General features: G+C 37.5%; 4 protein-coding genes across 12 annotated transcripts; 1 reads left to right on the forward strand and 3 right to left on the reverse strand.

Annotated features, from left to right (window-relative positions):
* On the reverse strand, positions 1–1,470 carry LOC136413116 (ADP-ribosylation factor-like protein 6-interacting protein 4). 5 transcript variants are annotated; one of them, XM_066396497.1, is made up of 4 exons: positions 1,038–1,470; positions 750–942; positions 517–695; positions 1–451 (listed from the first exon to the last, which is right to left on the reverse strand). In XM_066396497.1, exons 1-4 carry the CDS (start codon positions 1,289–1,291, stop codon positions 322–324), a joined length of 756 nt encoding a protein of 251 aa, XP_066252594.1. In that variant the 5' UTR covers positions 1,292–1,470; the 3' UTR covers positions 1–321. The 5 variants fall into 5 exon arrangements, with proteins under 5 accessions (XP_066252594.1, XP_066252592.1, XP_066252593.1 ...); XM_066396495.1 differs by having other exon boundaries at positions 517–707; XM_066396496.1 differs by having other exon boundaries at positions 750–948.
* Positions 1,471–2,249: 779 nt separating this feature from the next.
* MESR3 (misexpression suppressor of ras 3) lies at positions 2,250–11,451 on the reverse strand. 3 transcript variants are annotated; one of them, XM_066396700.1, is made up of 5 exons: positions 11,203–11,451; positions 5,055–5,267; positions 3,850–4,037; positions 2,939–3,095; positions 2,250–2,876 (listed from the first exon to the last, which is right to left on the reverse strand). In XM_066396700.1, the coding sequence occupies exons 2-5, from the start codon at positions 5,251–5,253 to the stop codon at positions 2,473–2,475; spliced, it is 948 nt and encodes a 315-aa protein (XP_066252797.1). In that variant the 5' UTR covers positions 5,254–5,267; positions 11,203–11,451; the 3' UTR covers positions 2,250–2,472. The 3 variants fall into 3 exon arrangements, with proteins under 3 accessions (XP_066252797.1, XP_066252799.1, XP_066252798.1); XM_066396702.1 differs by lacking the exon at positions 11,203–11,451 and adding an exon at positions 11,007–11,027; XM_066396701.1 differs by lacking the exon at positions 11,203–11,451 and adding an exon at positions 5,331–5,737.
* A 2,088-nt stretch (positions 11,452–13,539) lies between these two features.
* LOC136413021 (coiled-coil domain-containing protein 170) lies at positions 13,540–17,512 on the reverse strand. Of its 3 annotated transcripts, none has more exons than XM_066396342.1 (12): positions 17,105–17,512; positions 16,510–16,814; positions 16,254–16,461; positions 16,064–16,204; positions 15,848–16,019; positions 15,533–15,705; positions 15,281–15,481; positions 15,087–15,230; positions 14,949–15,032; positions 14,631–14,885; positions 14,223–14,401; positions 13,540–14,173 (listed from the first exon to the last, which is right to left on the reverse strand). In XM_066396342.1, exons 1-12 carry the CDS (start codon positions 17,198–17,200, stop codon positions 13,825–13,827), a joined length of 2,307 nt encoding a protein of 768 aa, XP_066252439.1. In that variant the 5' UTR covers positions 17,201–17,512; the 3' UTR covers positions 13,540–13,824. The 3 variants fall into 3 exon arrangements, with proteins under 3 accessions (XP_066252439.1, XP_066252438.1, XP_066252441.1); XM_066396341.1 differs by having other exon boundaries at positions 14,631–14,903; XM_066396344.1 differs by lacking the exon at positions 14,949–15,032 and having other exon boundaries at positions 14,631–14,903; positions 17,105–17,511.
* A 500-nt stretch (positions 17,513–18,012) lies between these two features.
* LOC136413260 (lipase member N-like) lies at positions 18,013–20,595 on the forward strand. Its single transcript, XM_066396699.1, has 5 exons — positions 18,013–18,071; positions 18,463–18,647; positions 18,691–19,407; positions 19,531–19,761; positions 19,827–20,595. Exons 2-5 carry the CDS (start codon positions 18,468–18,470, stop codon positions 19,989–19,991), a joined length of 1,293 nt encoding a protein of 430 aa, XP_066252796.1. The 5' UTR covers positions 18,013–18,071; positions 18,463–18,467; the 3' UTR covers positions 19,992–20,595.
* Positions 20,596–23,817: the final 3,222 nt, after the last annotated feature.

Consider the following 23,817-nt stretch of genomic DNA (forward strand, 5'->3'; position numbering starts at 1 on the left):
CCTCCTGAACTAAATTTTATTCAATTACCAGCTCAAAATAACACCATTTTCATATTAAATACTCCTATATTTTATACAACAATTGCTTTAAGGCCTGGTTGTATTCCTTAGTTTCAAATTCGACCTGGGATTTAAGTATTAGTTAAAATTTAAATTTAGAGAAGTCAGCATATATTCCATTCCATACCTGCCAAAATCTGTTTTAACTATAGGTGGAGTTTAAGACGAAGGTATACAATTGGATATAACCATTAGAAACAATCACTGAATTACTTAATATTAGTCTTCTCTTCAATTCCTACACTCTCACAAAACCTTATGTTACTTTATATTTGCAGCCAATTTGTTTCGAAAATATTCCCCATCCCCTTTAGTGGCTTGTTTGTTGATTTCCTTGTGTCGTTCTTTGCTAACAATTTCTTCTATTATTTCACCATCTCCCTTAATAAGTCTTAAAGCATTGCAAAATTATTATTATTATTATTATTTTGAGTGAGAGGGTGAAACTTTACTCACCTGTGTCTGCCAGTCTCTTCATCATAAACTCTCTTAACAACACTTTGCTTCTTCTCCCACTCTTCTTTCCTCATTGGGGCCATGGCTCTACTACGATCCATTAGGTGTAATGGAATGTCATTGGTGCCATCATTGTTTTCCAACTTCTTTTTCTTCTCTTTATTTGGGTTCTTGCCTTCCTTTATTAACGGCTATACACAACATATACATATCTCTCATATTACACTACTCACCACTTCTTTGGACACCCCTTTCTCACTATTCAGCAGTTTTTTCTTCCTTGACTTCTCTTTTCGCTTATTATACAATTTCTCCTTCCGCTTCTCTTTCATTTTCCTTTTTAGTATTTCCTTGTTCTTCTTTTTGCGTTTCTTATTGTCACTTGATGAAGATGTAGTGCTGCTGCTTAAGCTGCTTGATTCTGAACTAGAACTGTCATAGTTATTATGTCTCTTGTTTGGAAATGCTTGGGCTAGCCTGAGCGTTTTGTCTTTATGTCAAGCAAAAATGGAGAACCTTACCTCGAACTGGAGTCAGTGCTCAATGAGGTGCTACTTGAACTGGAGCTCGAGGAATTTCTTCTTTTCAACTTGGAGTGCTTGGTTCTTTTTCTTTTCTGGAACTCATTTCCAGAAGTAGTACTTGAAGTGATGGAAGTGGATTCACTTTCGGAATCCGAGGTTGAAGTGTCCGAGCTCGTACTCCGTTTCCGTTTTCTCCGGTTTTTGGAGAGGTCTTGGTTCAGTTTGGACTTCGTTTTTTTGGCCTTTTGCATTGTTCCTTCCAGTTTGTGTTTTCCTAATAAGTTATTGTAGCACCACTGCTTCGATTACAACTTTTTCAATTAAACAGGAGAATTAATAGAAGTAGAGATAAAGGCAAAAATAAAATATAATATAATAATATATTTTCGATTTATTTATTTTGCTTTATGTTTTTCTTTTCATCTGACAAAAGATGACACAGAACGTCAAAGGAGACTTAGCAACTTGTTTGTCGATTTGCCTTTGGGTCAGTGGAGCGGGAATACTTTTATCTTTGTTTCAGCAAGTAAAAGACAAAGATGCCAATTTGCATTGTTCAAATCATGTAGGTCTCTGCCATCTGACGAGCTCATCGTTGCCGCCTGACATCAGACATGACACATAAGTATTCAAACATACAAAAAATGGCGGTTTTTGTTGAGAAGAATTGATCTATGTAGTTTTTAGTGAAATCTTTTGCTACTTTAAAAACCTTTTCAATATATTTGCCAAACTGATACTCGTGAACAAAACGTGACAGCTGCAACAAAGAGTGTTTATTGTTAAAATTAATTATTTGCTTATGAAATTCATATGCATTTTGCCCAGGATTTGAAGTTTGCATTAGTTAGTGCTTAAACAAGGTAAATACAGATTTTTTATATTTCACTGTTGACACTCAAATTTAGGAATATTAACACAAGCTAGTAAAGAACCCAGGCATTAACTGGGTACTTAATAACTGTCCAAAATATAGTTGTGTTCCTAAAGGGAACATTTTTGGCGGTTTATCTGATAGTAATGTTGAATAGTCATATCATTTATCAATTCAACTTGAATTTTTTTATTGTTGTTTTTGTTGTTGAGTGGTTGTTTTCTATTACAAATTCAATCCCTTACTACGAAATGCGACAGCGATAGCTGTAGATAAAGAAATGTTCGATTTCAATAGTTTTATTAAGATAAATACACAGCTAAACCTCTTCAATTAATAATTATATACGTGTTTATTAAGTCTTTATTAAAATAACTAAACTAACTTCAATATGAACTACAATATTAACAGAAGAGATATTAAGTAATTACATATTTCATTCAGTCAGTCATTAATTACTATACTTAACATTCAGTAGCCCATTTACTATAGTCACTTCCATACAACTTTGTACAATAATAAGCGTTAAACTTTCACATGCACCTGCTCTAAGAGCCCTTAAGAGTTGTCCAGCTGATGAATTCTCGGAGTTAACATTTCTGATGTTCTAGGTAGCAGCTCCTTAAGCGAATAGTATCGCTCAGTGTCTTCTTTATCCACTGAGGTAATGTGTTGGAAACAACAGGGTTGAGATATGTGGTTCTTGGATGGCAATGGTGGAGGTTTCTCTCGTTTCGCCTTTTTCTTCTTTTTACCTGGAGTACTTAATGAAATATTCTCTGGACAAGCGACCAACTTTTCGATATGGCCCCACATCTCGTCAGCCGCCTCTTTTGTATCAAAACTGAATCCAACGTGCATTGTGTGGTCATACGAGTATCTCATTGTGTGAAATGAATCCCCGTCTACTTTGTACGAAGATAAGTTATCTATTATGTCCGACCACAGCATGAAACACGTTCCTGTCGATAGAAGTTAAAAATTTGATAATGAGCTATTGTCCTGTATCCTAAACTGGACTTACCCCTTTCTGCTAATGCAATTTGAATTCTTCGTTTATCTCTAGCTCTGGATTCCCCACAATCCAATATGACCACGGGGATTCCTGTATATTTAAGTTGCCATTCGCTGTCGTTGGGACCTTTTGTGTATAAATTCGCTAGGGAATTGCTAACAAAGACCTGAAAATGGACAATTCAGTACAAACAGCCACAGGAAGATCTCACGGTCTCAGTGGGCTAAATTACATCTGTTAATTAGACATTATTTTCAGACACAATGAGGGTAATGACGAAATTGTTTTACGGCTTTAAGTTAGTTAGAAGAAGAAAATTCGTTATTGTTTTGGTTATTATGTTGATGAGAAACATGCAAACCTTAAAAGGTGGCTGTTTAGAAGTTCGCAAGTGATGAATTAATTCTTGTATCAACGAAATTATTCAGCGTGTAAGAGACTTAGGCGTGTGCTTGAATCAATATCGCAGCTTTCTTGACTTCAAGCGATATATACCCAACACTCCCATGTTTGTTAGTTCGATATCTCCACTTTTTATTTTTACCATCTTACAAAGATGAGTCACTGCTCCAAATGGATCAATAATGTCAGTTCTAATCTCAGTTTTATTACTTTGCGTTTGATACCTTTTAATTGCTGATAAAAAGCAACTGTTATAGTATAAAAATTACTGTTAGCACTTGCCCCGCGAAGAAAACAAACATTTCGCGCTAACGTGAATGAGACATAGAAGGATATACGTTGAATTAGAGATAAACCAACAAAAAGAAAAACCGATGTCACGCTCTGATCGTGCCACTCGCATTAATGATTTTCTTGGCGGTAATTTGCCATTGTACATTATACGCTATTACGACATAAGTTTTTATATCACGTTAAATTGCAGCGCATTAATTGCGTCATATATGGACGACAATTACCTGCGTTTTGAGCCCCCTGAAGAACGTTTCGACTTTTTGTCTTTCCGCATCGCTTATCAGACCTTCCAAGGGTTTTCGATCGTGTGGAGTTTCTGAAGAAGCTTCACTTTCCGCTCTTCCTTCACTGCCTTCCTGCTCGCCAAAACTGCTTCCTGAAGCTGTAGTACTGGAATCTCCACTGTTTTCTCCTAAAAAAGCGATGAATCTTTAGCTATTTTTTTCAATTTTACTAATTCGAATGTAAGTAGGTGCCCCGAGAATATCGTGTTCATTAGATCTTGTGTGAACTGTTCACGCAGCCGGCATTAGAATGCGTCCAATGCGCTGGAATGATCTCAGTAAGTTCAACTTAAGGGGAATTTTAAAGGCTACATTTAAATCCTATGTAAAAGTGTAGATTGTAATATAATTGGCGAGGTATAAGGTTAATTGTTATAATAATACCATTAATTACTTGTGGTGAATATGAAAGCGAGAGAAATTAGTCCAACAATCCATTAATACTTGCTGGATTCAGCGGTTTTTTAGGTTTAGACTGCGGTTTTTGGAATGTCAAGTGCAGTGGTTGCGCGCATTTTGTTATTATCATTTCTCTTAATGTGTGCGATATGGCAAGACAGAAGACGTGGTTCTTGGAACACCGGATAGCCAGTCGATAAAGGCAATTTGTTGACGCCACTGGTAATGAGAGAATCTAGTAAAAATACCTTGTTTGTTGGAGAGATAAGGAAAACATTGACCTTTTTTCAGCAATAAATAAGCAGGTCTAGGATGTAGAGTTATTTCCTAACGTAAAATGTCTAAAATTGGAGAGGTATGACTTGAAAGAATGTGGTGGCATCGCTGACACACTCCTGGGTAAACCTAGCCAAAATAATTTCATTGATTGGTGTTAGGTGGCGCTGTCACAATGATATATCAGGTTATTTATTTAAAAAATGTTGAGGGCGTTTACATTGTTAATTTCATCCCTGTTATGCTGAACGATAATAGAAAGTGCGCAATATTGCCTTGCTCACGTGACTCAAAGAATTAATTTTTATAAAAATAGCAAAACCGTCACGGAATATTTCTTTTCATTTTCTGTTATCATCTGGTATGTCCCCTTGTTTCATTTAGGATTATTTTTATCTAATGAATAACTTATATTATTACTCATTTTCTGTTATATTTCATCAAAATAAATGAATTATATCATATCCTACCTGTGGATGATAATCGCCTCCTAAGTTGATTTCTGTGAAAATCCTGATAAGATTCGTATTTCTGTGAGAGCCTATCCATCGGGTGTTCTGAGATCCCATGGGCACTTTCGGCATTCCTTGAAGACAGTGATAAGTGAGACATCCTCCTTTCTATTGGCACAAACGAGGGGGCATAAAGGTATCCATCATTCGAATTCATGTTGACCTAGTTCCCTGAAATAGATAGAAATATTTCTAATCATTTCAGGGCTTAATGTTAGTAAACTTTAACTTGACCTTGCTTCTTTTTGTGAGAGTAATACACCGTCATTATATCGGAAAGCTATTATACATGCAAATATATCGATTTACAGGTCAGCCCTGTGGTATAGGTTAATATAATCTTCGTTTGTTGCAAATATGGAGCATTTCTGGCTTCATTTCATTAATTTGAATCCTGCTAGCGGTCCAGACATGCAATTACACACGAAATTAACTAGTTTCATGACATAAAATGGCAGAAGGGGCATCTGCTGCATGGCAATGATGACGTTAATGGAACGGTAGGTTCACTGCCCTTCTAGACGCAACATTCCAACATTTTATCTCACATTATGATGAATTTTAATTATTAATAATTAACATTTCATCCGTATGCCGGCGGTGTGTGATTATACGTATGAATCTGTACTTTTCAATTGTTGCCGTATTGAGTTGCGTTGGGTTCCTGAGGAAATCTTTGAAGGAATTTCACTTTTAAATCAACAAAATAATTAGATTGTGTCACTCAGAAACGCTTTCAATACTGTTTATTTGTAATAATTAACGCGGTATAAAAATCCACAAAACCTTGTACCATAAAACCTTCAATTTCTTAATTCGCTTGTAATCGTGGCAAGAGACTACATTAAGAGTTATTATAAAAACATATAATCGTTATGGTAAAAAAACGGTTTGTTAGATAACCACAATGGAATTTAATTCTTCGAACTGTGTATTAATAAACACACCTCAAATGGGCGCATTAAAGAATGATTTTATTTGGAGATGAGAAAAAGTGAGTCATATCAAGGAAAACAAGTTTGATGAATGAAAAAAGTAAGAGCACTTGCCTCAGACAGTGGCACTCTTCGATGAGGACAGGAGAAATTACTTTCTTCACATGACTTGAGGCGTTTTCAGATTCGAGGTCAGTAGTACGAAAAATTAAAAACCGTCATTTTATTTCATTATTGTGGTGTGTGTATTTTAATTAGGTGTGCGTTTACACATGGAATCTCACCTTTCTTGGCGTTGATTAATTTTATCCAGTCCATAAAGTTCACTATAACTATCGTTGCCAAGTAGATTTTCCACCTGGCAATTATAGGAATTATCGCTAGGATTGGTTATCAACTAATGTTATGACTTTGAACATTTAGCTATCAGCGTTTATACAGGTGCACTGAGACCCCTATTAGAATTTAAATACTGAACGTTATCATAACCGTTTTCCCTATAGACAAGACCATCTGGGTGATGGCACTTACGCATTTCTTGCTTACAGTCTTAGATTAGTGCATTTTTGACCCGAATCCCTGCATATTCAATGTGTATAATCGCCAATAAAATACCATGAATTCCTCGAGTTAAAACCCGCTACAGCGGAAGCTAATAAATCTACTTGTAACGTTGTTTGATGGTCGTTCTTCAGTGTTTTTACCTACTTTGTCCATTATCCTTCGTTACAATCTGATTACCGTCAGTCTTGGTCCAATTATTATTGTTCTAATGACTCTATACCACCATTGAGGATTACGAAGGAAATTCTCACATAAACAGCTTGCGTCAGGGAGCTGAAATTATCGCTTGGTTCTGAGTAAATATTTGCAAGGCAAATTCGTTATACTACTGTGATAACGTGACGATTTGTGCTTTGAAAAGTAAATATTTGGTCATTTTATTTGCTTTAGGTTTTCCCCGCCAAAAATGGACTCGTTTTACAGAATTTTCGGCATTGAAGTTTTCCTAACGTACCATCGGGCAAAATGGCCTTTACGACATATTTTTCAAGGTATGACGTGCTTGAGGAATATTGCCCATTTAAAATATAAAGAAAATGTCAAGTGCAGTTTTTAATGCAAACCGCGCATTTCAATTAGTTTCTCCGAAATGTAAATCACCAGAACGTTGTACGTTTTTATTACAACCTTACATGCATAGCAACCAATTATGATTCATGGGCCGAGGTTACAAGTGTCTTATGATAAATAATAAAAGTCAAATTATTTAAAACAATCCTGCGTGCGGCAGACACACAAAATGCACATGAAATTTCTATAATTATTTAAGATGAACTTCATAATCAATATCATAAAATTTCATAATTACTACTCGCAATTTGCGCAGGTCAGGTCTGTGAATTTTTTAGTGGAAAATGAGAATGAAAATTTTATCAGGAGTCCTGCGGAGTCTTGTATTTATTGGCCTTCAAACTGAGCCGCTCCAGCCCTGCAATATTTCGTATCTAACCTCAATAGTTCGTTTATATTGGGGAAGTTTCGGCAAATCCTCTACAGTTCCTGCAGTTGATTTCCACTGAGTTCTTGTGCCCCTGTTCTTCATTTATACTTCCATAGAGCTTCAGATTCAAATAAACCTCGATTTATTAGCATTTTCTTGCTTTTTCTTCCGAGAACTTTCCGGCAAATCTCTCGCCATCTTGAGGCTGATTTCACGCAGAGAACTTCTGCGTTTCAAATTTGGAACGTTATTGAGTGAAGGACAACCTTTGCGAAGGGAACCAGTTGATGAAATTTGTGTTTTAACTAGCCGCATTTGAGATTAAATTAAAACAACGATGATCCCAAATTCATGTAGCCGATTTTTACGCATTTCGACGCGTTGGTTGAAGCGAGGACCCGTGAATAATCTGCAAAATGTTCGGCTTATTCCCGACATAATGGTGCAGTAAATCTCGGAAACTCATACGTTTAATCAAGAAACACCTCTGGATCAAAAAAATTACCCCTCGAGGAAATGAATCTTTTGAGGAAACTTCCTTGTTGAAGCGGACACAATTAGCGTGCAGATTGAAGTTTTCTTGTGACATGACAGTGCCGAAATCTCTACAAGAAAAAATGACCCCCTTATTTTTTGCACGGACCTGCACTGGCCAAACGTGCTGTCGAAGAAAGGTGGATGTGGTCCTCCGCCAATGATACCCTGAGGGAGTACAGGTTTCATCTTCTCGGGTCGAGACCAATTGCACATGGTTGGCAAACAGGATAAATGAAACCTTATGTCTTCGCCTGCAAGAGTTTGCAGGAAAGTCATGTATATGCGAGGCAATAAGTCCCAGCCCCGCTTCAGCCGGTCTTTGACCGAATATGACCAACACAACAAGGTGCAAAGGGCCACTTCTTGTCGCTCATTCGGCCAGTTTCTCGAGATGCCAATCCTATGAGGTCACGAGGGTCCCTCTCGCAGACTATCAGAGACTGGAATGTTTACCTGCCTGTTTTTTACGTCATCGATGACGAAAGCCTTGAATCGACATTGAAACGAAGTTCTCGAAAATGGGGTTGTTTCTATGATAAATGAAACAATTATCGTCACGCTCCGCGGTTTATTGATTGCGAACCACAGACCATGAATAGGTAGAGCCATTTAAAGTTTCATGAACTGCACCCCCAGAAAAGGAGTAGATATTAATAGACACTTTCAAATGCCGCGTTTGAATGATGATTTGAATATCGTTATGACACGGTGTGGCGCTTTCGTTCGTTACTGAGGAATTTATTAGCCAACCCTGGTAAACAATGTAAATCTATAACAGGAAGTTTATCATAAAATTCCCTTCTCAGACAATTTGAAAGATTTCCTTGTACATATAATTGACTGCAAACATTCTTCCACCAGCCTTTAATTAGGTACTACTTCCACCTACAATAATAAAATAGTAGTTCGCTCATTAGACGCTGATTCACGAAAATGAAATCATCGATGTTATGAGAGATTCATTAATTTAAGATGTTTTTGAACATGATAATTATCTTGTTATTTGCATGTTTTTGCGACGAATTACACATAGGGGTCCTCAGTTATTACCGGAGAGAGCTTCTTTCGAGAGCTTCAACTTCAATCCTTAAGACCCCATACGAAAGTTTCCCCTAAAAACGAATTAAAAAGGCTCCTGCCTCGATTTAAATTTAAAAAGCCACCCAATGCATGATTTGCTATCCAGTTCAAAACGTATTTTTTGCGATGATTGTGACATTGAAATTGACTTAAAAAACTTTAATTGTTAGGAAAAAGTGAAGGTGCAATTTGGCGGATAATTTATAATTTTTCGCTCTCCTAGAGGTATTAAATTCTGGGAAATTCGAAACGTATTGTTCAACGAAACAGAAATTATAATTGGCTCGGGCAAATCCTGATTTCTGTTTGATGTTAGCTGATGTTTTAAGATTTGTTCGTATTGCCCACGATCCCGAATTTTTGCCCGAGATTTTGAGGAGAAAAGTGGGCTAACTAGATGGAAGTTTCTCCTACGAGCGTGCGGTAAACTGGTTTAACCGCACGCATTTGCGAGCTAAACATAGCACTTACCGCACACGTGCTCATAAAAGTTTTACCGCCCGCAAATCAAACTAGCAGGAGTCGGTGTCGCAAATTTTTTGCGAGCATGTGACATTGTCATGCGCACGGTAAAGCATTTTACCAGAGGTGTGCGGTTAAAAATTTAACAGCACGCTAATATTTTATTAACCTTAGCGTGCGGTAAAGTATCAGTTTCTTCACCATTTAGGTATAATAAATAGCTGTTGCTAGCGACAATTTAGGGAAACGATGCACGCTGTAGGTACAAATTGGAGGCAAAACTACTGCACGTTTAGATACAAATTTCTACGATAAACTGAAAGATTGCTGTGCATTCTGCAGCTATACCAAAGATTTTATCGGTCGGACATTTAAGTGCCATTATTTAATTTCTCTAGTACGATAGTTGCATCTAAACGGCTATCTCAAAAATGGCAAAAACCCAAATAATGACGGGCCCATTTAATCAACTCTCCTTATGCACATTTTTCCCATTGGAAGGTCATGCGGTTAGCAAATTTATGATTCTAACTTTGAACTTAACGACGTGCTTATATACTATGTGGCAATATAAATTATTGTCTTATTTTGCTCGACGACGAAGGAACGAGAGAGAAAAACCTAGAATAACCTCGCGCTAACCTTGCAGCAATTAACCTATTTTGCGACAAATAAAAGAGAAATTTGTAGTGCGGTGTCTTTCCTTGAAATCGTAAACGATACAATAGAATTAAGTTAAAGAAAAAATGTATGCGGTGAAATTCAAACTCTTGGCCATTTTGCCAGCAAGATAATTTTCATAGAAGCGACGAAAGCAGAGCAGGGCATTGGTCAACTTCCCCGTTTCCATGGGAACTATCTCGCTGGCAAAGTTAGCAGGAGTTCGACAAACTGGACTTTATGAATTCTTGAATGTTGAATGCTGTTTTAATGACAAAAAGTGTGATTATGCATGTTTATATAAGGTTTGAAAGACTTGTGGCACCAGCGTCGGTGCAACGTGCAGATTATGCAAAAATCCTTATTTATGTAGTGATGTGAGTTATAAATATCAAAGTATTTGAAGGGAGGGTTGTTATCTAATCAGAACAAAATTGATAAAGTGAGTAATCACAAGTTCCCAATGACAATAAAGGGTATCTGGAGATGTCGGATACTGTCTCACCAGGAAAGATTAATTTTTGTTATGTATTTTTTGTGAGAATATTCTCCGTTTGAAAGCCGCTGGTGCGTTATGACACAAGTACAGTTCATGCTAATGAACTACGATAGGTGTACGTTGTTAGTAGATAGAGAATCTTCCGCCAACGTTAATAACCATCGCCCATTGCTTCACAACTTGAAGTGAAATAATTAAAATTTTAAATGCACCATATTAACACAACTTATTACCGTATTTAGAGCACCGCATTTCGTACCATTACAACACACATAAACCGTGCCTAAATGCAACACTTGTTCGATTATTTACCCGCGTCACCTTACAAACCCATAACATTTATGATTGTTGATATTTTTAAATGCCACAATCCTCAACAAATCCGCTGATCCCTGTTTATTTTAATGCACTCCTAAAATAAGTTCTTACCTTTAGGCCGTATTTTACTCTTTGCACATTCTTTCTTTTAAATCCAGGAACGCACCAATAACTTCACAGTTCAAAGCTCGCGATATACAACGTGTTCCGGAGCGCTTGACCGGAATGAAATCGTCACGGCCCGGAGCCGAGTTGGTTACTCACTCGCGGTAGTTCAGTGAATAATGACGATCGATGCTTCTCTTCATTCTATCTCCGTTCGTGGTTTCGATTCACCTGCCTACGAGAGCTTATGCGCCTCGTAGCTCGCGTAGTTCTATGCGCTTCGTAGATCGAGTACAACTCTAGGAGGTGGATTGCTTATTGTTCATTAGTTCTTATCTATTTAAGTTTCTCACCAATCTAAGTTCAAAGGGGATTCCCTTCACGTCCCTTCAGTTTCTGAGGATTCCCCTTAAATCTTCACTCTATATGCGAAAGTTGCAAAAATGCATTGTGCAACAAAAACAATACACCCACCGCAATAAAACGAGATGTAATCGAACTTAAATAGGCGGAAGATCATGAGAATGGCAGAAGCACGATGAGGACTTGGTGTGTTATCAGATATGATTGAAAATCTGAGGATATACACGACATCCCAGAAGGACATACTGTAAATTTCTGGATAAATAGAAAAAGTCTTGACAAACGGTGGTGTTTCTAAGTTGAGCGAGGAATTGCTTTGTTAGAAAGGGTCGGAGGTTTATCGCAAAAGAGTACCGTAAAAATTGTGGGGGTAAAGGGCGCAGGGCCCTGGAAAAACTATTACTCTAACGATTGTCTCCTATCCTTCAACTCTAACGAAAATTAGTTGGAACATGTGAGATACACAGTGTTCAAGTTTCAGATATTTAGTTGCTCTAATTATTTGTATATCGCTAAGTTTTTCAGTATATACGATGACGCATAAATAATAGCGAAAAGATTACAGATAGCTCTCAGGATAATTTTGAATACATTTATATGTCATTTAAGTCCCTCAAAAATCATGGAAAAGTTCTCTCGTGGAGAGTTTTGACAAGATTCTTACAGGAAAATTAAAAAAAAATCAGGTTTATCCAGGACCCCAAGAATTTTAGGAAAAATTTGGATGTTTCAGGGAAAAAAATTATTTTATGTTTCTGGACAACCTGGAAACGCTTCAACGTGAAAATCTTGAAGATATTTTTCAAAAATCGTCAAGTCAATTCTGGTTTCAAGGAACTTGTAGAAAAGTACTTATATCCTACAAGAAAATTTGAAAACTATTCTTCTTTCATAAGGACCCTTGAAAACCATGAACACTTCAGGTATTTTCTTGCAGTCCACAGCAAAGGTGCTGTTTAATATGTTGATATACATACATTATATTATATTATATATATATACATATATATACTATATTATAATATATATATTATAATATAGTATATTAGCGTATATGTATAGAATTTCCGGAAAATTACGTTTATTGCATTTTATCCAGCAACACGCTTTTTTGCTACTCAATCGAGCAACGAATGATCAAAAGAGTATTGAGCCCCTAATATACGTGGTGAGGTGGGGTTGTTTTCGAGTGAATTAGACCCTTTTAGGTCAGTCAATGAGAAATATCTATTAGGGCTTCTGAAAAAAAGCAAAATTGCATGTTTGCTCAAGAGATGTCAACAATAAAATATGATTTATGAGACATGGAAGCGCGTCACGATTCTCTTATCACGACTGTGGTGGGAGTTTCCCGAAGGAAATCGGTTTTGAATGGATTGGTAATGGATGACGATTGAATGATGAGAAAAGCAATTTCACAGAACTCCTATCGGCTGAAGGTAATTAACCTCTGGTAACTTATTTAGGTGAAAAACAACCGAATTACCATTTAGCACCTATGGTAAACATGAAAGAATCACGTTGTTCATGTGTGTATATCCATCGATTAGTAGGCATTTGCCAACTGAGTGAGCCAATGGAGTTTTACAGTAAATAATGGAATCTTTGCCCATTACCAAATCCGCATTTTCCAATTACCACAGCACTCACACACATCTTCTTCATGTCATAACAAAGCATATTATTCAATTATTGGCATAACTTTTACTCTCTCCTATTATTCTTCTCTAAAATTCAGTCGTTTCTATGTTTAGTTTCGCGAGTTCGTTTATTAATGAAAAAATGAAAGTTTTTATATCTTGCGTACGTTCGAATATTTGGTCAAACCAGTGAAGATGTTATTAATCGTTCTCGACATGAGGGAAAGTTAGGCAGCATCCTGCAGTGTAATACTAAATAGCATCGGTGCTCTTTGAGCCTACGAATATTGTGTCAGGGTTTCAGGAGAAGGAGATCATTGTTGAAACTCGAACAAGAGCGTTTTGTTGTAAATTTTAATTGGGATTGTTCGTATCCTTATGTTAATTATTGCTAATAGAATGAATAATACTAATTACTTTAAATGCAAAATTACTCATGTTCTGAAATAATACTAATACCTCACTCAAGTTGCTACCGTGTTAATAATCCCAAAAGTCGTAATCAAATAATGTTAACTATGAATTTTTATGACTGTTGGTCTTAGCACGACAACATAGCGAACCTTCACAAACGTGGCAGTGATAACAACAATACTGGGCCTCATTAGTCTTTGAAAGTCGTCCGTCAAATTCTTCCTTGTCTTTTGTATAAGTCTTCGTCTGAATTGTCTAAATCCACCCCATCAATATATCCAGAATCGTCGTATCTAGACCTATCTGGAGTTCGAGATACTCTGGAACCTCCAGTAGGAGACCTGGATGTTAACCTTAACACCGGGTCGTCGTATCTTCTGGACACTAAGGTGAAGTCGTGGTGCGCGTCTACAAGTTTCTGCAATCTGGAAACAAGCTCGTAGTCTGGCATGGGTAGAAGCACTCCCAGGATTTTGGCTATTGAGTGCTTGAAGCTTTGTAGTTGTGATTCACGTCTTTGGAGGTCGGAAAGTTGGTCTTTCACCCTCGACAATTCGTCCCTAAATCCCTCTTTGTTAACGTTTTAGCAAGTTAATCAATGTACTTTACCTTAAAAGCTGCAAAGAATGCTCGCTAATGTTCCTCTCTTGATCGATCGTTTCCCCAGTTTGACGAATTTGATCTTTGAGAACCGTCACTTTGCGGTTGTATTTTGTTCTTAAGGATTCTGACTCCAACAGCCTCTTTTGGAGCTCTTCGATTTTCCTGCCTCGTTCCAATGCCGTTATCTAAGGAAAAAAAACGTTAATTAGATCAGAAAATTTAATTGATTGATTTAACTGATTCACAGTAATCCACGTTCATATGATGATATGTGTCAGAAAATTTAATGTAACTGTTTGAATCACTTGGTTATCCCCATTAAGGTGAAACTTGCATTCAACATTCAGTCCAGAAAATATAATCGGCCTACTTTATTCACTTTTCAGAGGCTTATTTAGTTAACTTCAGACTTACCTTATAATCCGCAGCTTCAGCTAGTTGACTATTTAAATCTCGTATCTGGCTCTTGGCTTCACTCAGTTGGAGCTGCAACCGATCGACCTGCTTGACCAGCTTTTTCACCCTGATATTAGCTTCGTCTCTTTCACTCTGCAGCAAACATTTACTCTTCGCGGTATCCTCCTGCAGGGAAAGCTTGCGTCTCAGGAGGTCTAAATGAAGGTCTTTGCGTTGCACTTGCTCCCTTAAAGTACGCACTCTGCGCTGCAGCTGATATACCAAGGAAGTCTGAAACAAATTACAAGGAACTTTTTTCATTTTTAGAGTTCTTACATCGCGTAGAGGTACGTCATGAAATGATCGTTCTCGTCGCAAGCAATTTAATCTCGGTAACGTGCCATATCCGCAGCAAAGCAGCTTTCAAAGGAAAAATTACATCAGCCAGCAAATTCGAGGAAATTTGAGACTCACCTTGTCTACTAGTTTATCACTCTCCAATCTGGACAATTGTTCAGCTCTTAACAAGAGCGATTCAGTGTGTAATTCCACACCAATGTCATGCGATATTTCATCCATGTTTAAAGCTCTAGCGAGGCGCTCCAAAAAGTTCATGAACTGAAATATTTCTTGCTAACAACAACTAATTGGTCGCTGGAAAAACTCACGGTGCATTTATCTCTTTTTAAACCATCTCTGGACATCTCGCAAACATTAATATCAGTATCAGCCTTGTGTAAACGTGCTTCGAGATGGTTTTTCTCGTCTTCCAGAAGCCGAATCTTCGAATTGGCTTGGTCATTTAAGGAGATTTGCCTGCTCAGTTGTTGGGTTTCCTGATTCAATTTATTTCGTAGAGATTCAATTTGCTGCAAGAAAATTTTCAGCGCTCCACAAATTTGGAACTGTTGGCAACTTACAGCAGTTTTCTCCTTGTTTTCAGCTATCAGCTCGTGGATTTTTTCCTTGATTGAAACCTCGACTGAGTCCACGAATCTGGTGGGGCTGCTCAACTGAATTGCCAAGGATTCTACGAGGTGTTTCTGTTCAGATTGTAAGCGTTGGATTTTTTCATCTTTAAGCTTTGCGTCATCTAAAGCATGAAAGCGAAGCGATGAGCAAAAATGTCTTGGGACACTTAAGATCAGGACTGCTTGAATTTTGCAAGAACGAGATCCAGAATCGAGATTGGATTGATCTTACTCTTGATTAAGTGAGTTGCTTAAAAATTTTACCTCTGAGTTGACATATTAAAGACTCTTGCTGGGCAATGTTGCCGCTGGCAGATCCGAGGGTTCTATTGGAAATTGCTAGTTTCTCCTTAAAATCTGTTAGTTCCCGGTCAGTGACTCTGTATTGCATCTCTAGTGCCTCCTTTTCTTGCCTCAATCGGTCGATTTCCAAAATCTACATAACTTTATAACAGCTTGAAAAACTTAAAGAAAACTGACCTGTGCCGCTGATTGCCTCTGAAGACACTCCTTGTCTGCCAAAGCACGATCCAGGTTTTCCCTGCAAGTCCTTAGGTCTATTTCGCAAGAGCCTAAAGTGTCAGTTATATTGTGAGCTTTGCTCCTCAATCTGGAAGTTTCCTGGAATTTACGTATAGAAAGTTGGTACTTTCCAACATTTCACCGGCACCTGCACGAGCTCTGCGGCTTTATGAACCAGACCTTCCGGAGTTATATTGGAGCTGTCCACGATATCAGCTCCCAGAGCAACTGAGAGGCGTCTTACGAAGTCCTGAAACTGCTGCCTTGCCGAGTCTTTCTTCTGCTCCTCGGCACTAAGCTCAATTTCCAGGTGCCTTACTTTTGATTCGAGCTCTTTGGCTTTTTCCTCGTTGTACCTGATGAAAGTCTTCACATCTCCCATGCAATTAAATTGCAGTACCTACCGAATGTCCCTCTGAGCAGTCTGCAAGACGATCTCATTCCTACCCTGAGCGGCAAACAAAGTCCTCTCCCTCTCTTCGAGTTCGTGCACCCTCTTATTGAGGGAGCAAATGATGGCGTTTTGCCTCGCGGCTTGTTCCCGCAACTGATCGGCCTCCACTTGCAGCTCCAGACATCTCTGGTCTCGAGACCTGATCTGAGACCTCATCTCATCGACTTCCTGGTTCAGGCGATCTTTCTTGTATTGCAGCGCTGCGAGTTCGCTCCGCAGCGAAGTTGTCACGTCGACGTCCTGGACCTCGTCCATCTAGATTTCAGATGTGGATCAGAGGGTTGCAGTGGTACAGAGATACTTACAGGGAAGTCATATTGCGCGGATAAATATTGATAAGAAAATCACAACGTTTTTAATTTAAGACTCAAACTTGGATAAAAGGATCACAATCGATTTTAAGAGATGATCGGGACGTTGTGTGCCTTGGCACGAGCCAATTTGAGTGTGTCACCTCCCTGCTGCTTTTGTGTTTACTTTGGGCCTTAGACGAGGAGATGAGCAAACGTACAGGGTGGCGCTCTCAGAAAGCTTGTGGTTCCTACCTTAACGACTGTGTCTTGCTTGCAAAGTATTTGGTAGATCTCCCAATCCTCTTCAGTGTTTCCCGAGGTCACAGACTCTGCCAGCTGTTCGTCCATTGCGTCACCATTGTACACTCCCAGGCGTCCATTCGAAGACTGATTTACATTTACCTATGTGTATATCAGGGTTTTTCGCATGTAATATAGAGGGAAAAGCCAGTTTTTCACGGTTTAAACTGCAACATAGTCACGACATGTCTTGCCAAAGGTTAAATCGATATATCCAAGGAAATTCTGGATGGTCTGCACAATGGAGATGGGACGGGTAACCATTGAAACGAATGGTTAAACATAAACACATATTCTTTATTGGAAAATAAATGTTTTAGCATGATTATGTCATGGGTGCGCTTCGGTAGACATATTTTGGGTTTTCGAATAAAAGTCTATTGATTCGCGTCCTAAGTAAATTCTGAATGGATGTTGTTAATTTATATAAACAGGGTGATGAATATTTATTAGTTTATTAAGTAAATAGTCGATGTGTTGAAGTGCTCCAAGACTACCTATTATCTAAAGTGACCGTCACTATTGGCGCTTTGATTTCTAATACATGTGGTGATTCTCTCTTAACTCATTGCTAACAGCGGTCTTGAAAAACACACGATCAACTTTTTGCATCAAAAACAAAATTACTTAGTAGAAATGTATGTGTGCACAGGTGTTTGAAACTGATAAATCTAATCATCAAGATACTCAAGGGATACTACACTATTTTGCATCTAACGAGCATTAAGAGCCACTCTGCACCAGTAGAGTCTGGTAAGCATTAAAAATGAGGTCACTAATAGTGTTTTGTGTGTTAGCTATTGCAAATGTAAGTGCATTTAACAGTGAAAAATTGGGAAATTTATTAACACTGTCCAAGAGGAAATTGGAGATATTATCTTCCCAGCTCAGGTGGCACCCAGATACTGGATTAAATATTGTGAGTAATTTTAGTATTCACGGAAAAGAGGTATTTGGATGTGACTGAAAGCAGTACGATTCCTTTCACTACGATCTGTCTTTGTAGCTAATTAAAATAACATCTTAAAATAACATAGATTCTTGTCTGAACAAAGACATAACAAAGTTCACTGTGAGGGACCAAATTTTAGATTACAATATGTTATCTTCTTAGAAGGATGCAGGTCAAAATCCAACCTTATGCTATTTACTCACACAATCTCTCCTATTATAAATAATCGAATTTCACATAGTTAAATTTAATATGATTTTGTCCATAATTTGTCTATCCTCCCCTATTATAGCTCCCAATATATTCTTATATTAATGTAAATTTCTACTATTCATTCATTCATTTGCTGGATTAATAGTCCACATGACACACATAGTTAACTCAACAATGAAATTCATTTACTCAACCATTGCGATCCTCGTGGTCGGCAATTTGAAGACGACTCACAATAATAGGGAGAAAAAAGTGTGGAAAGTGGTCTGCGATATTTTCCTGTCGTTCAGTGAAGAGGCAAAGTTCCATCCAGATACTGGAAAAAATATTGTAAGCAAACTGAGGCTGTGAGAAATTTTCTACCTAATTTTAGTCTCAATTTCTCTCCAAATACGGATATCCTCTGGAGTCGCACGACGTCACCACGGAGGATGGATTCATCCTTACCCTCCATAGAATCCCTCATGGGAAAAACGACCTTGCATCTACCCCAAAACCTCCAGTGTTGTTCGCTCATTGCCTGGCATGCTCCGGAATGGACTGGATTTGGCAGGGCCCCAACGCATCTTTAGCATTGCTGTTAGCCGACTCTGGCTACGACATTTGGCTGGCCAACATGAGAGGCACGGGCCCTTCAATGCGCCACAAAACCCTCACTCCCGCCGACTCAGCCTTTTGGGACTACTCTTTCCACGAAAAAGGGATCTACGACATGGCCTCCAGTATAGATTACATCCTGAACCTGACCGAGAGCAGCAAACTTACCTACGTAGGGCACTCTCAGGGTACCACCGCGGGCCTGGTGCTCACCTCCTTGAAGCTCGAATATAACGACAAAATTAATCTCATGGTGATGTTAAGTCCGATTGTTTACTTGGAGCATATGACCAGCCCTATAGTCAGGGTTCTGACTGACTACATGAGCGTCATAAAACTAGTTCTGGGAATGTTTAATATACACGGATTGGCGGCTCCTAAGTATATAAATCTCTTGTCTGAGGTGGTTTGCAACAAGGATAGTTCGCTGCAAGGTTTCTGCATCTACGTGATAGGCTTATTCGCTGGTTTTGACGTAGATCAGGTAGATAAAGTAAGTAATTTGAATTTTTAAAAGTTGCAAGAAAGTGCCCACAATGTAGTGAATTTGTCTGCTCAAATTAAGGGCAAATAGTGATTGAAATAGTTATCAGTGAGTGGCAACACATTGTTTTAGTCGAAACTATCAGTTTTTCTCACAAACACCCCCAATGGGGTGTCTGTGAAGGAAGTCGTCCACTTAACCCAAGAAATCACTTCGGGGGCGTTCAGGCAATACGACTTTGGCAGTGCAACGTCCAATTTCTTGCACTATGGAACCTCCGAACCTCCCGTTTACAACATTGCTGAGGTGACCGTGCCTCTGGCCGTTTATTACGGGAAAAATGATTTGCTCGCCTCAATAGTCGTAAGTGCTTTTGCCCACACCATTGAACCTTTGATTGAACACTATTGAACATTTGTAAATTTCAGGACGTGCAAAAGTTCTTAGGAGAGTTAAGTCACGACCCTGTGGACCGATATTTAATCGAGTATGAGTACCTTAATCACTTAGACTTCGTCACTGCCAAAGACATTAAAACGCTCTTGTATGATAGAGTGATGGAGGTCATTAAGAAGGAAGTACCGGTTAGCTGAATAAACTAATAAAACCATCAAGTTTGATTTTTTGTTTAATGAAATCCATAAACTACAATGCAACTTTCAACCATGAAACAGGTACAAAATATACATACATAGAGATTTAAAAATATCATTTGTTACAGTTAAGTAATGATGTAATTTAATAACACAGTCAATTGTTAGCTAAACTAAATTCGAATTAAGAGGTAAATATTAGTACAAAATATATGGTGAATCAACTGAACCACTCTCAAAACAATCTACTTGAGGAGGACGAAATTTTGCTCACAAAAATTGTTTTTGGTCCAATAATATACATAGAAGTTGGTCCGCAAATATACAATATATTTCATGAGGCTTTGCCGTACTGGCAAAGCAGCTTAGTTTCTGTTGATCAGTAAAATAAATTTTTTGTAAGGTCCTGTATAAAACCGTTCAACAACAAGACACAAATATCCCTAAATATATTCATGAAGCGTATTAGTTAGATATTCGTTTATGATATAAACTCTTAATCCGAGGAGTTGATATTTCTCTAGATATAACTTTGTGTAGTAACATTCATTAAATACATCAAACTGCGTAATTGTTATTAATCTAACAAACTCTCTAAACACAAGGTCTTCTATTTATAAAAAATATCGCACTATAATTAGGAACAAACCCATTGGAGAACTATAGATCTACGTTGAAGACAACATAGCTTCGAAGTGTTTACTCTCTGTTTAAAAACCCTCGCAACATTGGATTTTGTCAAAAATTCCTCGTTAAATCTCTCGCAAATACATCTATTAAAAACATCTTATTCAAAAGTTGAAGTTACAGGACGAAACAAAAAAGTTTCATATACAGGGAGAGTCACAAACTAATCAAATTTACATTTTTTCCCGTGAAACAGCAAATTTTTAGGGACATTTTCTTAATTACTCTGCCATTCCGAACATATCTTTGTTTTAGTAAGATTTCATTAAGCTATCCTGCCGCTAAAGACAAAAGTCAAAAAGACCTAAATGCGTTTTACGGAGCTTAAAACTTATTGCATATGTAGTAAGTGATTGCACAGTTTCGGGCGCTTCGCTTCGATTCAAACAAAATTCCATAAGTTCTCAATAGGGCTCAAATCCAATTAATTCGATGGCCATTCTAAAATTATAATTCCCTTAGCTTGAACTATTTAGTGTGCCTAAGCGCCTTTCATCCTTTTTGGTAAGAACTGACTTACCTAGGAAAGTTGAGTTGTTGTTGCCGCTCTGGGCTTCCTGAGGACAGTTATAACTTACCAAGTTCAATCTGTTTTCATCGCTTCAATGGATCATAGTTATTGATCGAAAAACCAATCTCCATGATGAGGGGTAATACGGTACGTCACGACATAAAAGCTGTTTTACAAAATCTTATAATTGCATTATAAAGTCTTGTGCTGATTATGGAGGTAGAAATAGCGCTTTGTCTGGCATACTTCGAAAATTGCCTCTGAGGGCTAGACCGGAAAATTTCCATTTCACTTAGCTAGATATATATTCTAACTTTCACTAGGATGCGTAGGTCTGGACTGCAAAACATTCTTTCTACCCTTTCATCTACTTTGTAGTTATGGATGATTCAAACTAAAAATTCTGAAATACTGAAATTAACCGATATATGCAAATTAAATAATTCACCTTCAAAGTATTAATTTTAACACCGTTAAGCACTCTAAATTCCTAAAATAGCGATTGTTGTGCTCTTAACCAACAAAACTTACTATGAAGCCAACAAAAAATCAAAAACCATTTGTTGCTAAGTTCTGATTATTTTCGTACACCCAATAATTAATCATTTCACCATAATTAGCGAAAGCAATTAATTTCATTTCCAAACATTAAAAACAGGGGAGGTTCAAAATTTTAACGTCTTTAGTAGGAGGTAATCGCTTCTATGATACAACTCTGATGTTAACAGTCATGTTACAGGTATATTGTATTCTACATTGTTGCAATATAAATTTTGGTAAGCTGACAAACTTGCTTCGGTGACATTTTGGTGTTACCTCATAGAAGTGATGTATTATTGCAGTTAGCCATATGCCTCGTTTCTGCTGCATTTTGTTGAATATCCATACCTATATATAGTCCTCATTTGGGACAACTACATTACGCTCCTACTTTTATGACATCTTTCATAACTCTTGGATAGGCCGTACAGGTGAAATAGATTGGCCTGCCCGATCATCAGATTTGACCCTTTATCTTTCTATTTCCCAAAAAACATTCTCAACTAACTGCTGGTTTGTGACGCATGATGTAAATTTCTAAATATCGCGGAGCGGTGGAATTTTTTAAACGCTTCAACTTTTGTGTAAGGAGTTTTTTTTAAATAAATTGAGAAGTTTTCGAGATAATTAAGTGTTGCCAGCCTTATTACACAGAGGGTATATAAATGCTAAAGGAAGCTTACAAATCGATTTCAATACCACATTATGGCCTAAACACCTAATAACTAATTGAACATAGTTATTGCTTATGGAAGAAGTGTAGGGAGAATAAACACACCAGTCAACACGAATTTTGTATCTGGGTTTTCTTAATCTGATTCCCGTTTTTCGCACCAACGTAATTGTTTAATTAAAAAAGTTTGCTTTTGTGTGATTTTTCAATGTTTTCTTCTTTTCTTTCTGTCTTTTATACAAAAGTAAAACAAATTTATTAAATGTAGCGACTAAAAAAAATATATCCCGCTCTAAACCAAACTCTAGTTCTATGGATTGTTATAACTATTAAAACTCCAATAAAGTTATGACTAAACGGTTCATACAGTTCTTAAGCCATTTCAGTTAGCGGTGGTATGCGTTTGGTGGTACTCCAAATTGGTATGTTTTATCTCTAATTTCTATCTTGAATGGAACGAGGAAAGAACATACCAATTTGAGGTACCAAACACATACAAATCGCCGACTGAAACCATCAGGTATTACTCACTTGGTGTTATCAAGCTGAATCAGTCGTAGGAAAACCACTGGAAGTGCATTACTCAAAAGCATGGCAAGGTCATTTACTCGACGAAATTGCTGATTCCAACTCGCCCGCAAACGGTCATTTCGCTTATAAAATGCTGCTTACTATTCCCGCAATGTAATGTACCATTAAAATTCTTATTAGAAGATATGCGGCAGGTCAAAAAGGTATTCGTACACTTGTTAGGTTGCTGTGGTTATCTATGCATCCTTAATAGTTTTGCGAAATTGAAAATGTACAAAAGGCAGTTATAAAGTAGATTTAATTAAGAACTCTTTGAAGCAAAATGAAAGTCAACAATATTTATTGCAAATAAAAAATAAACAATAATTGAAAATACTTCGACCAAAAAACTATTCATACACAGAGTTGATTTTAATTATTTTTAATTAATAAAATACAGAAATAGGGTTTCAATATTTTGTAGAGTATCCTTTAGACTCAACAACTGCTTGTAAACGACGCGACATGGAGTTGACTGAGTAATTTGTAATTTCTAGCAACGTTTTTGTCATTCTTCCTTTAACACCGCTTGTAGCTAAGTTTTGTTTTGGAGTTGATGCGTCTGAATTTGTCTATCGAGATATTCCCACAAGTGTTCGATAGGATTCAGATCCGGAAAGTCTGGAGGTGTTTTTAACTGGTAGGGAATATTGTACAACAACCATTCGCGCATTAGTTTGGAGTAATGTTTGGGGTCATTATCTTGTTGAAAGCAATAATCTTCAGCTAATCCAAGCTTTGTAACACTTTCTTGTAAACTTTGTGTTGATATGTTTCTATACGTGAACTTATCCATGGTTCCTTCGATAAAATGAAAATTACCCATCCCTCCTGTAGTCCCACAA

Source organism: Euwallacea similis, chromosome 13, assembly GCF_039881205.1.
Source record: "Euwallacea similis isolate ESF13 chromosome 13, ESF131.1, whole genome shotgun sequence".
Classification (NCBI taxonomy): Eukaryota; Metazoa; Arthropoda; class Insecta; order Coleoptera; family Curculionidae; genus Euwallacea; species Euwallacea similis.

Coding starts and splice junctions, on each gene's coding strand:
- MESR3 (XM_066396700.1), bottom strand. CDS start 5,253: ATGAATTCGAATGATGGATACCTTTATGCCCCCTCGTTTGTGCCAATA. Junction 3,096..3,849: donor TCAGGGGGCTCAAAACGCAG/GTAATTGTCGTC, acceptor GTCCATTTTCAG/GTCTTTGTTAGCAATTCCCT. Junction 2,877..2,938: donor AATTGCATTAGCAGAAAGGG/GTAAGTCCAGTT, acceptor TTCTATCGACAG/GAACGTGTTTCATGCTGTGG.
- LOC136413260 (XM_066396699.1), top strand. CDS start 18,468: ATGACACACATAGTTAACTCAACAATGAAATTCATTTACTCAACCATT. Junction 18,648..18,690: donor CAGATACTGGAAAAAATATT/GTAAGCAAACTG, acceptor ACCTAATTTTAG/TCTCAATTTCTCTCCAAATA. Junction 19,408..19,530: donor ACGTAGATCAGGTAGATAAA/GTAAGTAATTTG, acceptor ACATTGTTTTAG/TCGAAACTATCAGTTTTTCT.
- LOC136413021 (XM_066396341.1), bottom strand. CDS start 17,200: ATGGACGAACAGCTGGCAGAGTCTGTGACCTCGGGAAACACTGAAGAG. Junction 16,205..16,253: donor AAGCCGCAGAGCTCGTGCAG/GTGCCGGTGAAA, acceptor CGTAAATTCCAG/GAAACTTCCAGATTGAGGAG. Junction 15,231..15,280: donor TAAAAAGAGATAAATGCACC/GTGAGTTTTTCC, acceptor GAAATATTTCAG/TTCATGAACTTTTTGGAGCG.
- LOC136413116 (XM_066396494.1), bottom strand. CDS start 1,291: ATGCAAAAGGCCAAAAAAACGAAGTCCAAACTGAACCAAGACCTCTCC. Junction 949..1,037: donor AGCACTGACTCCAGTTCGAG/GTAAGGTTCTCC, acceptor TAACTATGACAG/TTCTAGTTCAGAATCAAGCA. Junction 708..749: donor AAGGGGTGTCCAAAGAAGTG/GTGAGTAGTGTA, acceptor TGTTGTGTATAG/CCGTTAATAAAGGAAGGCAA.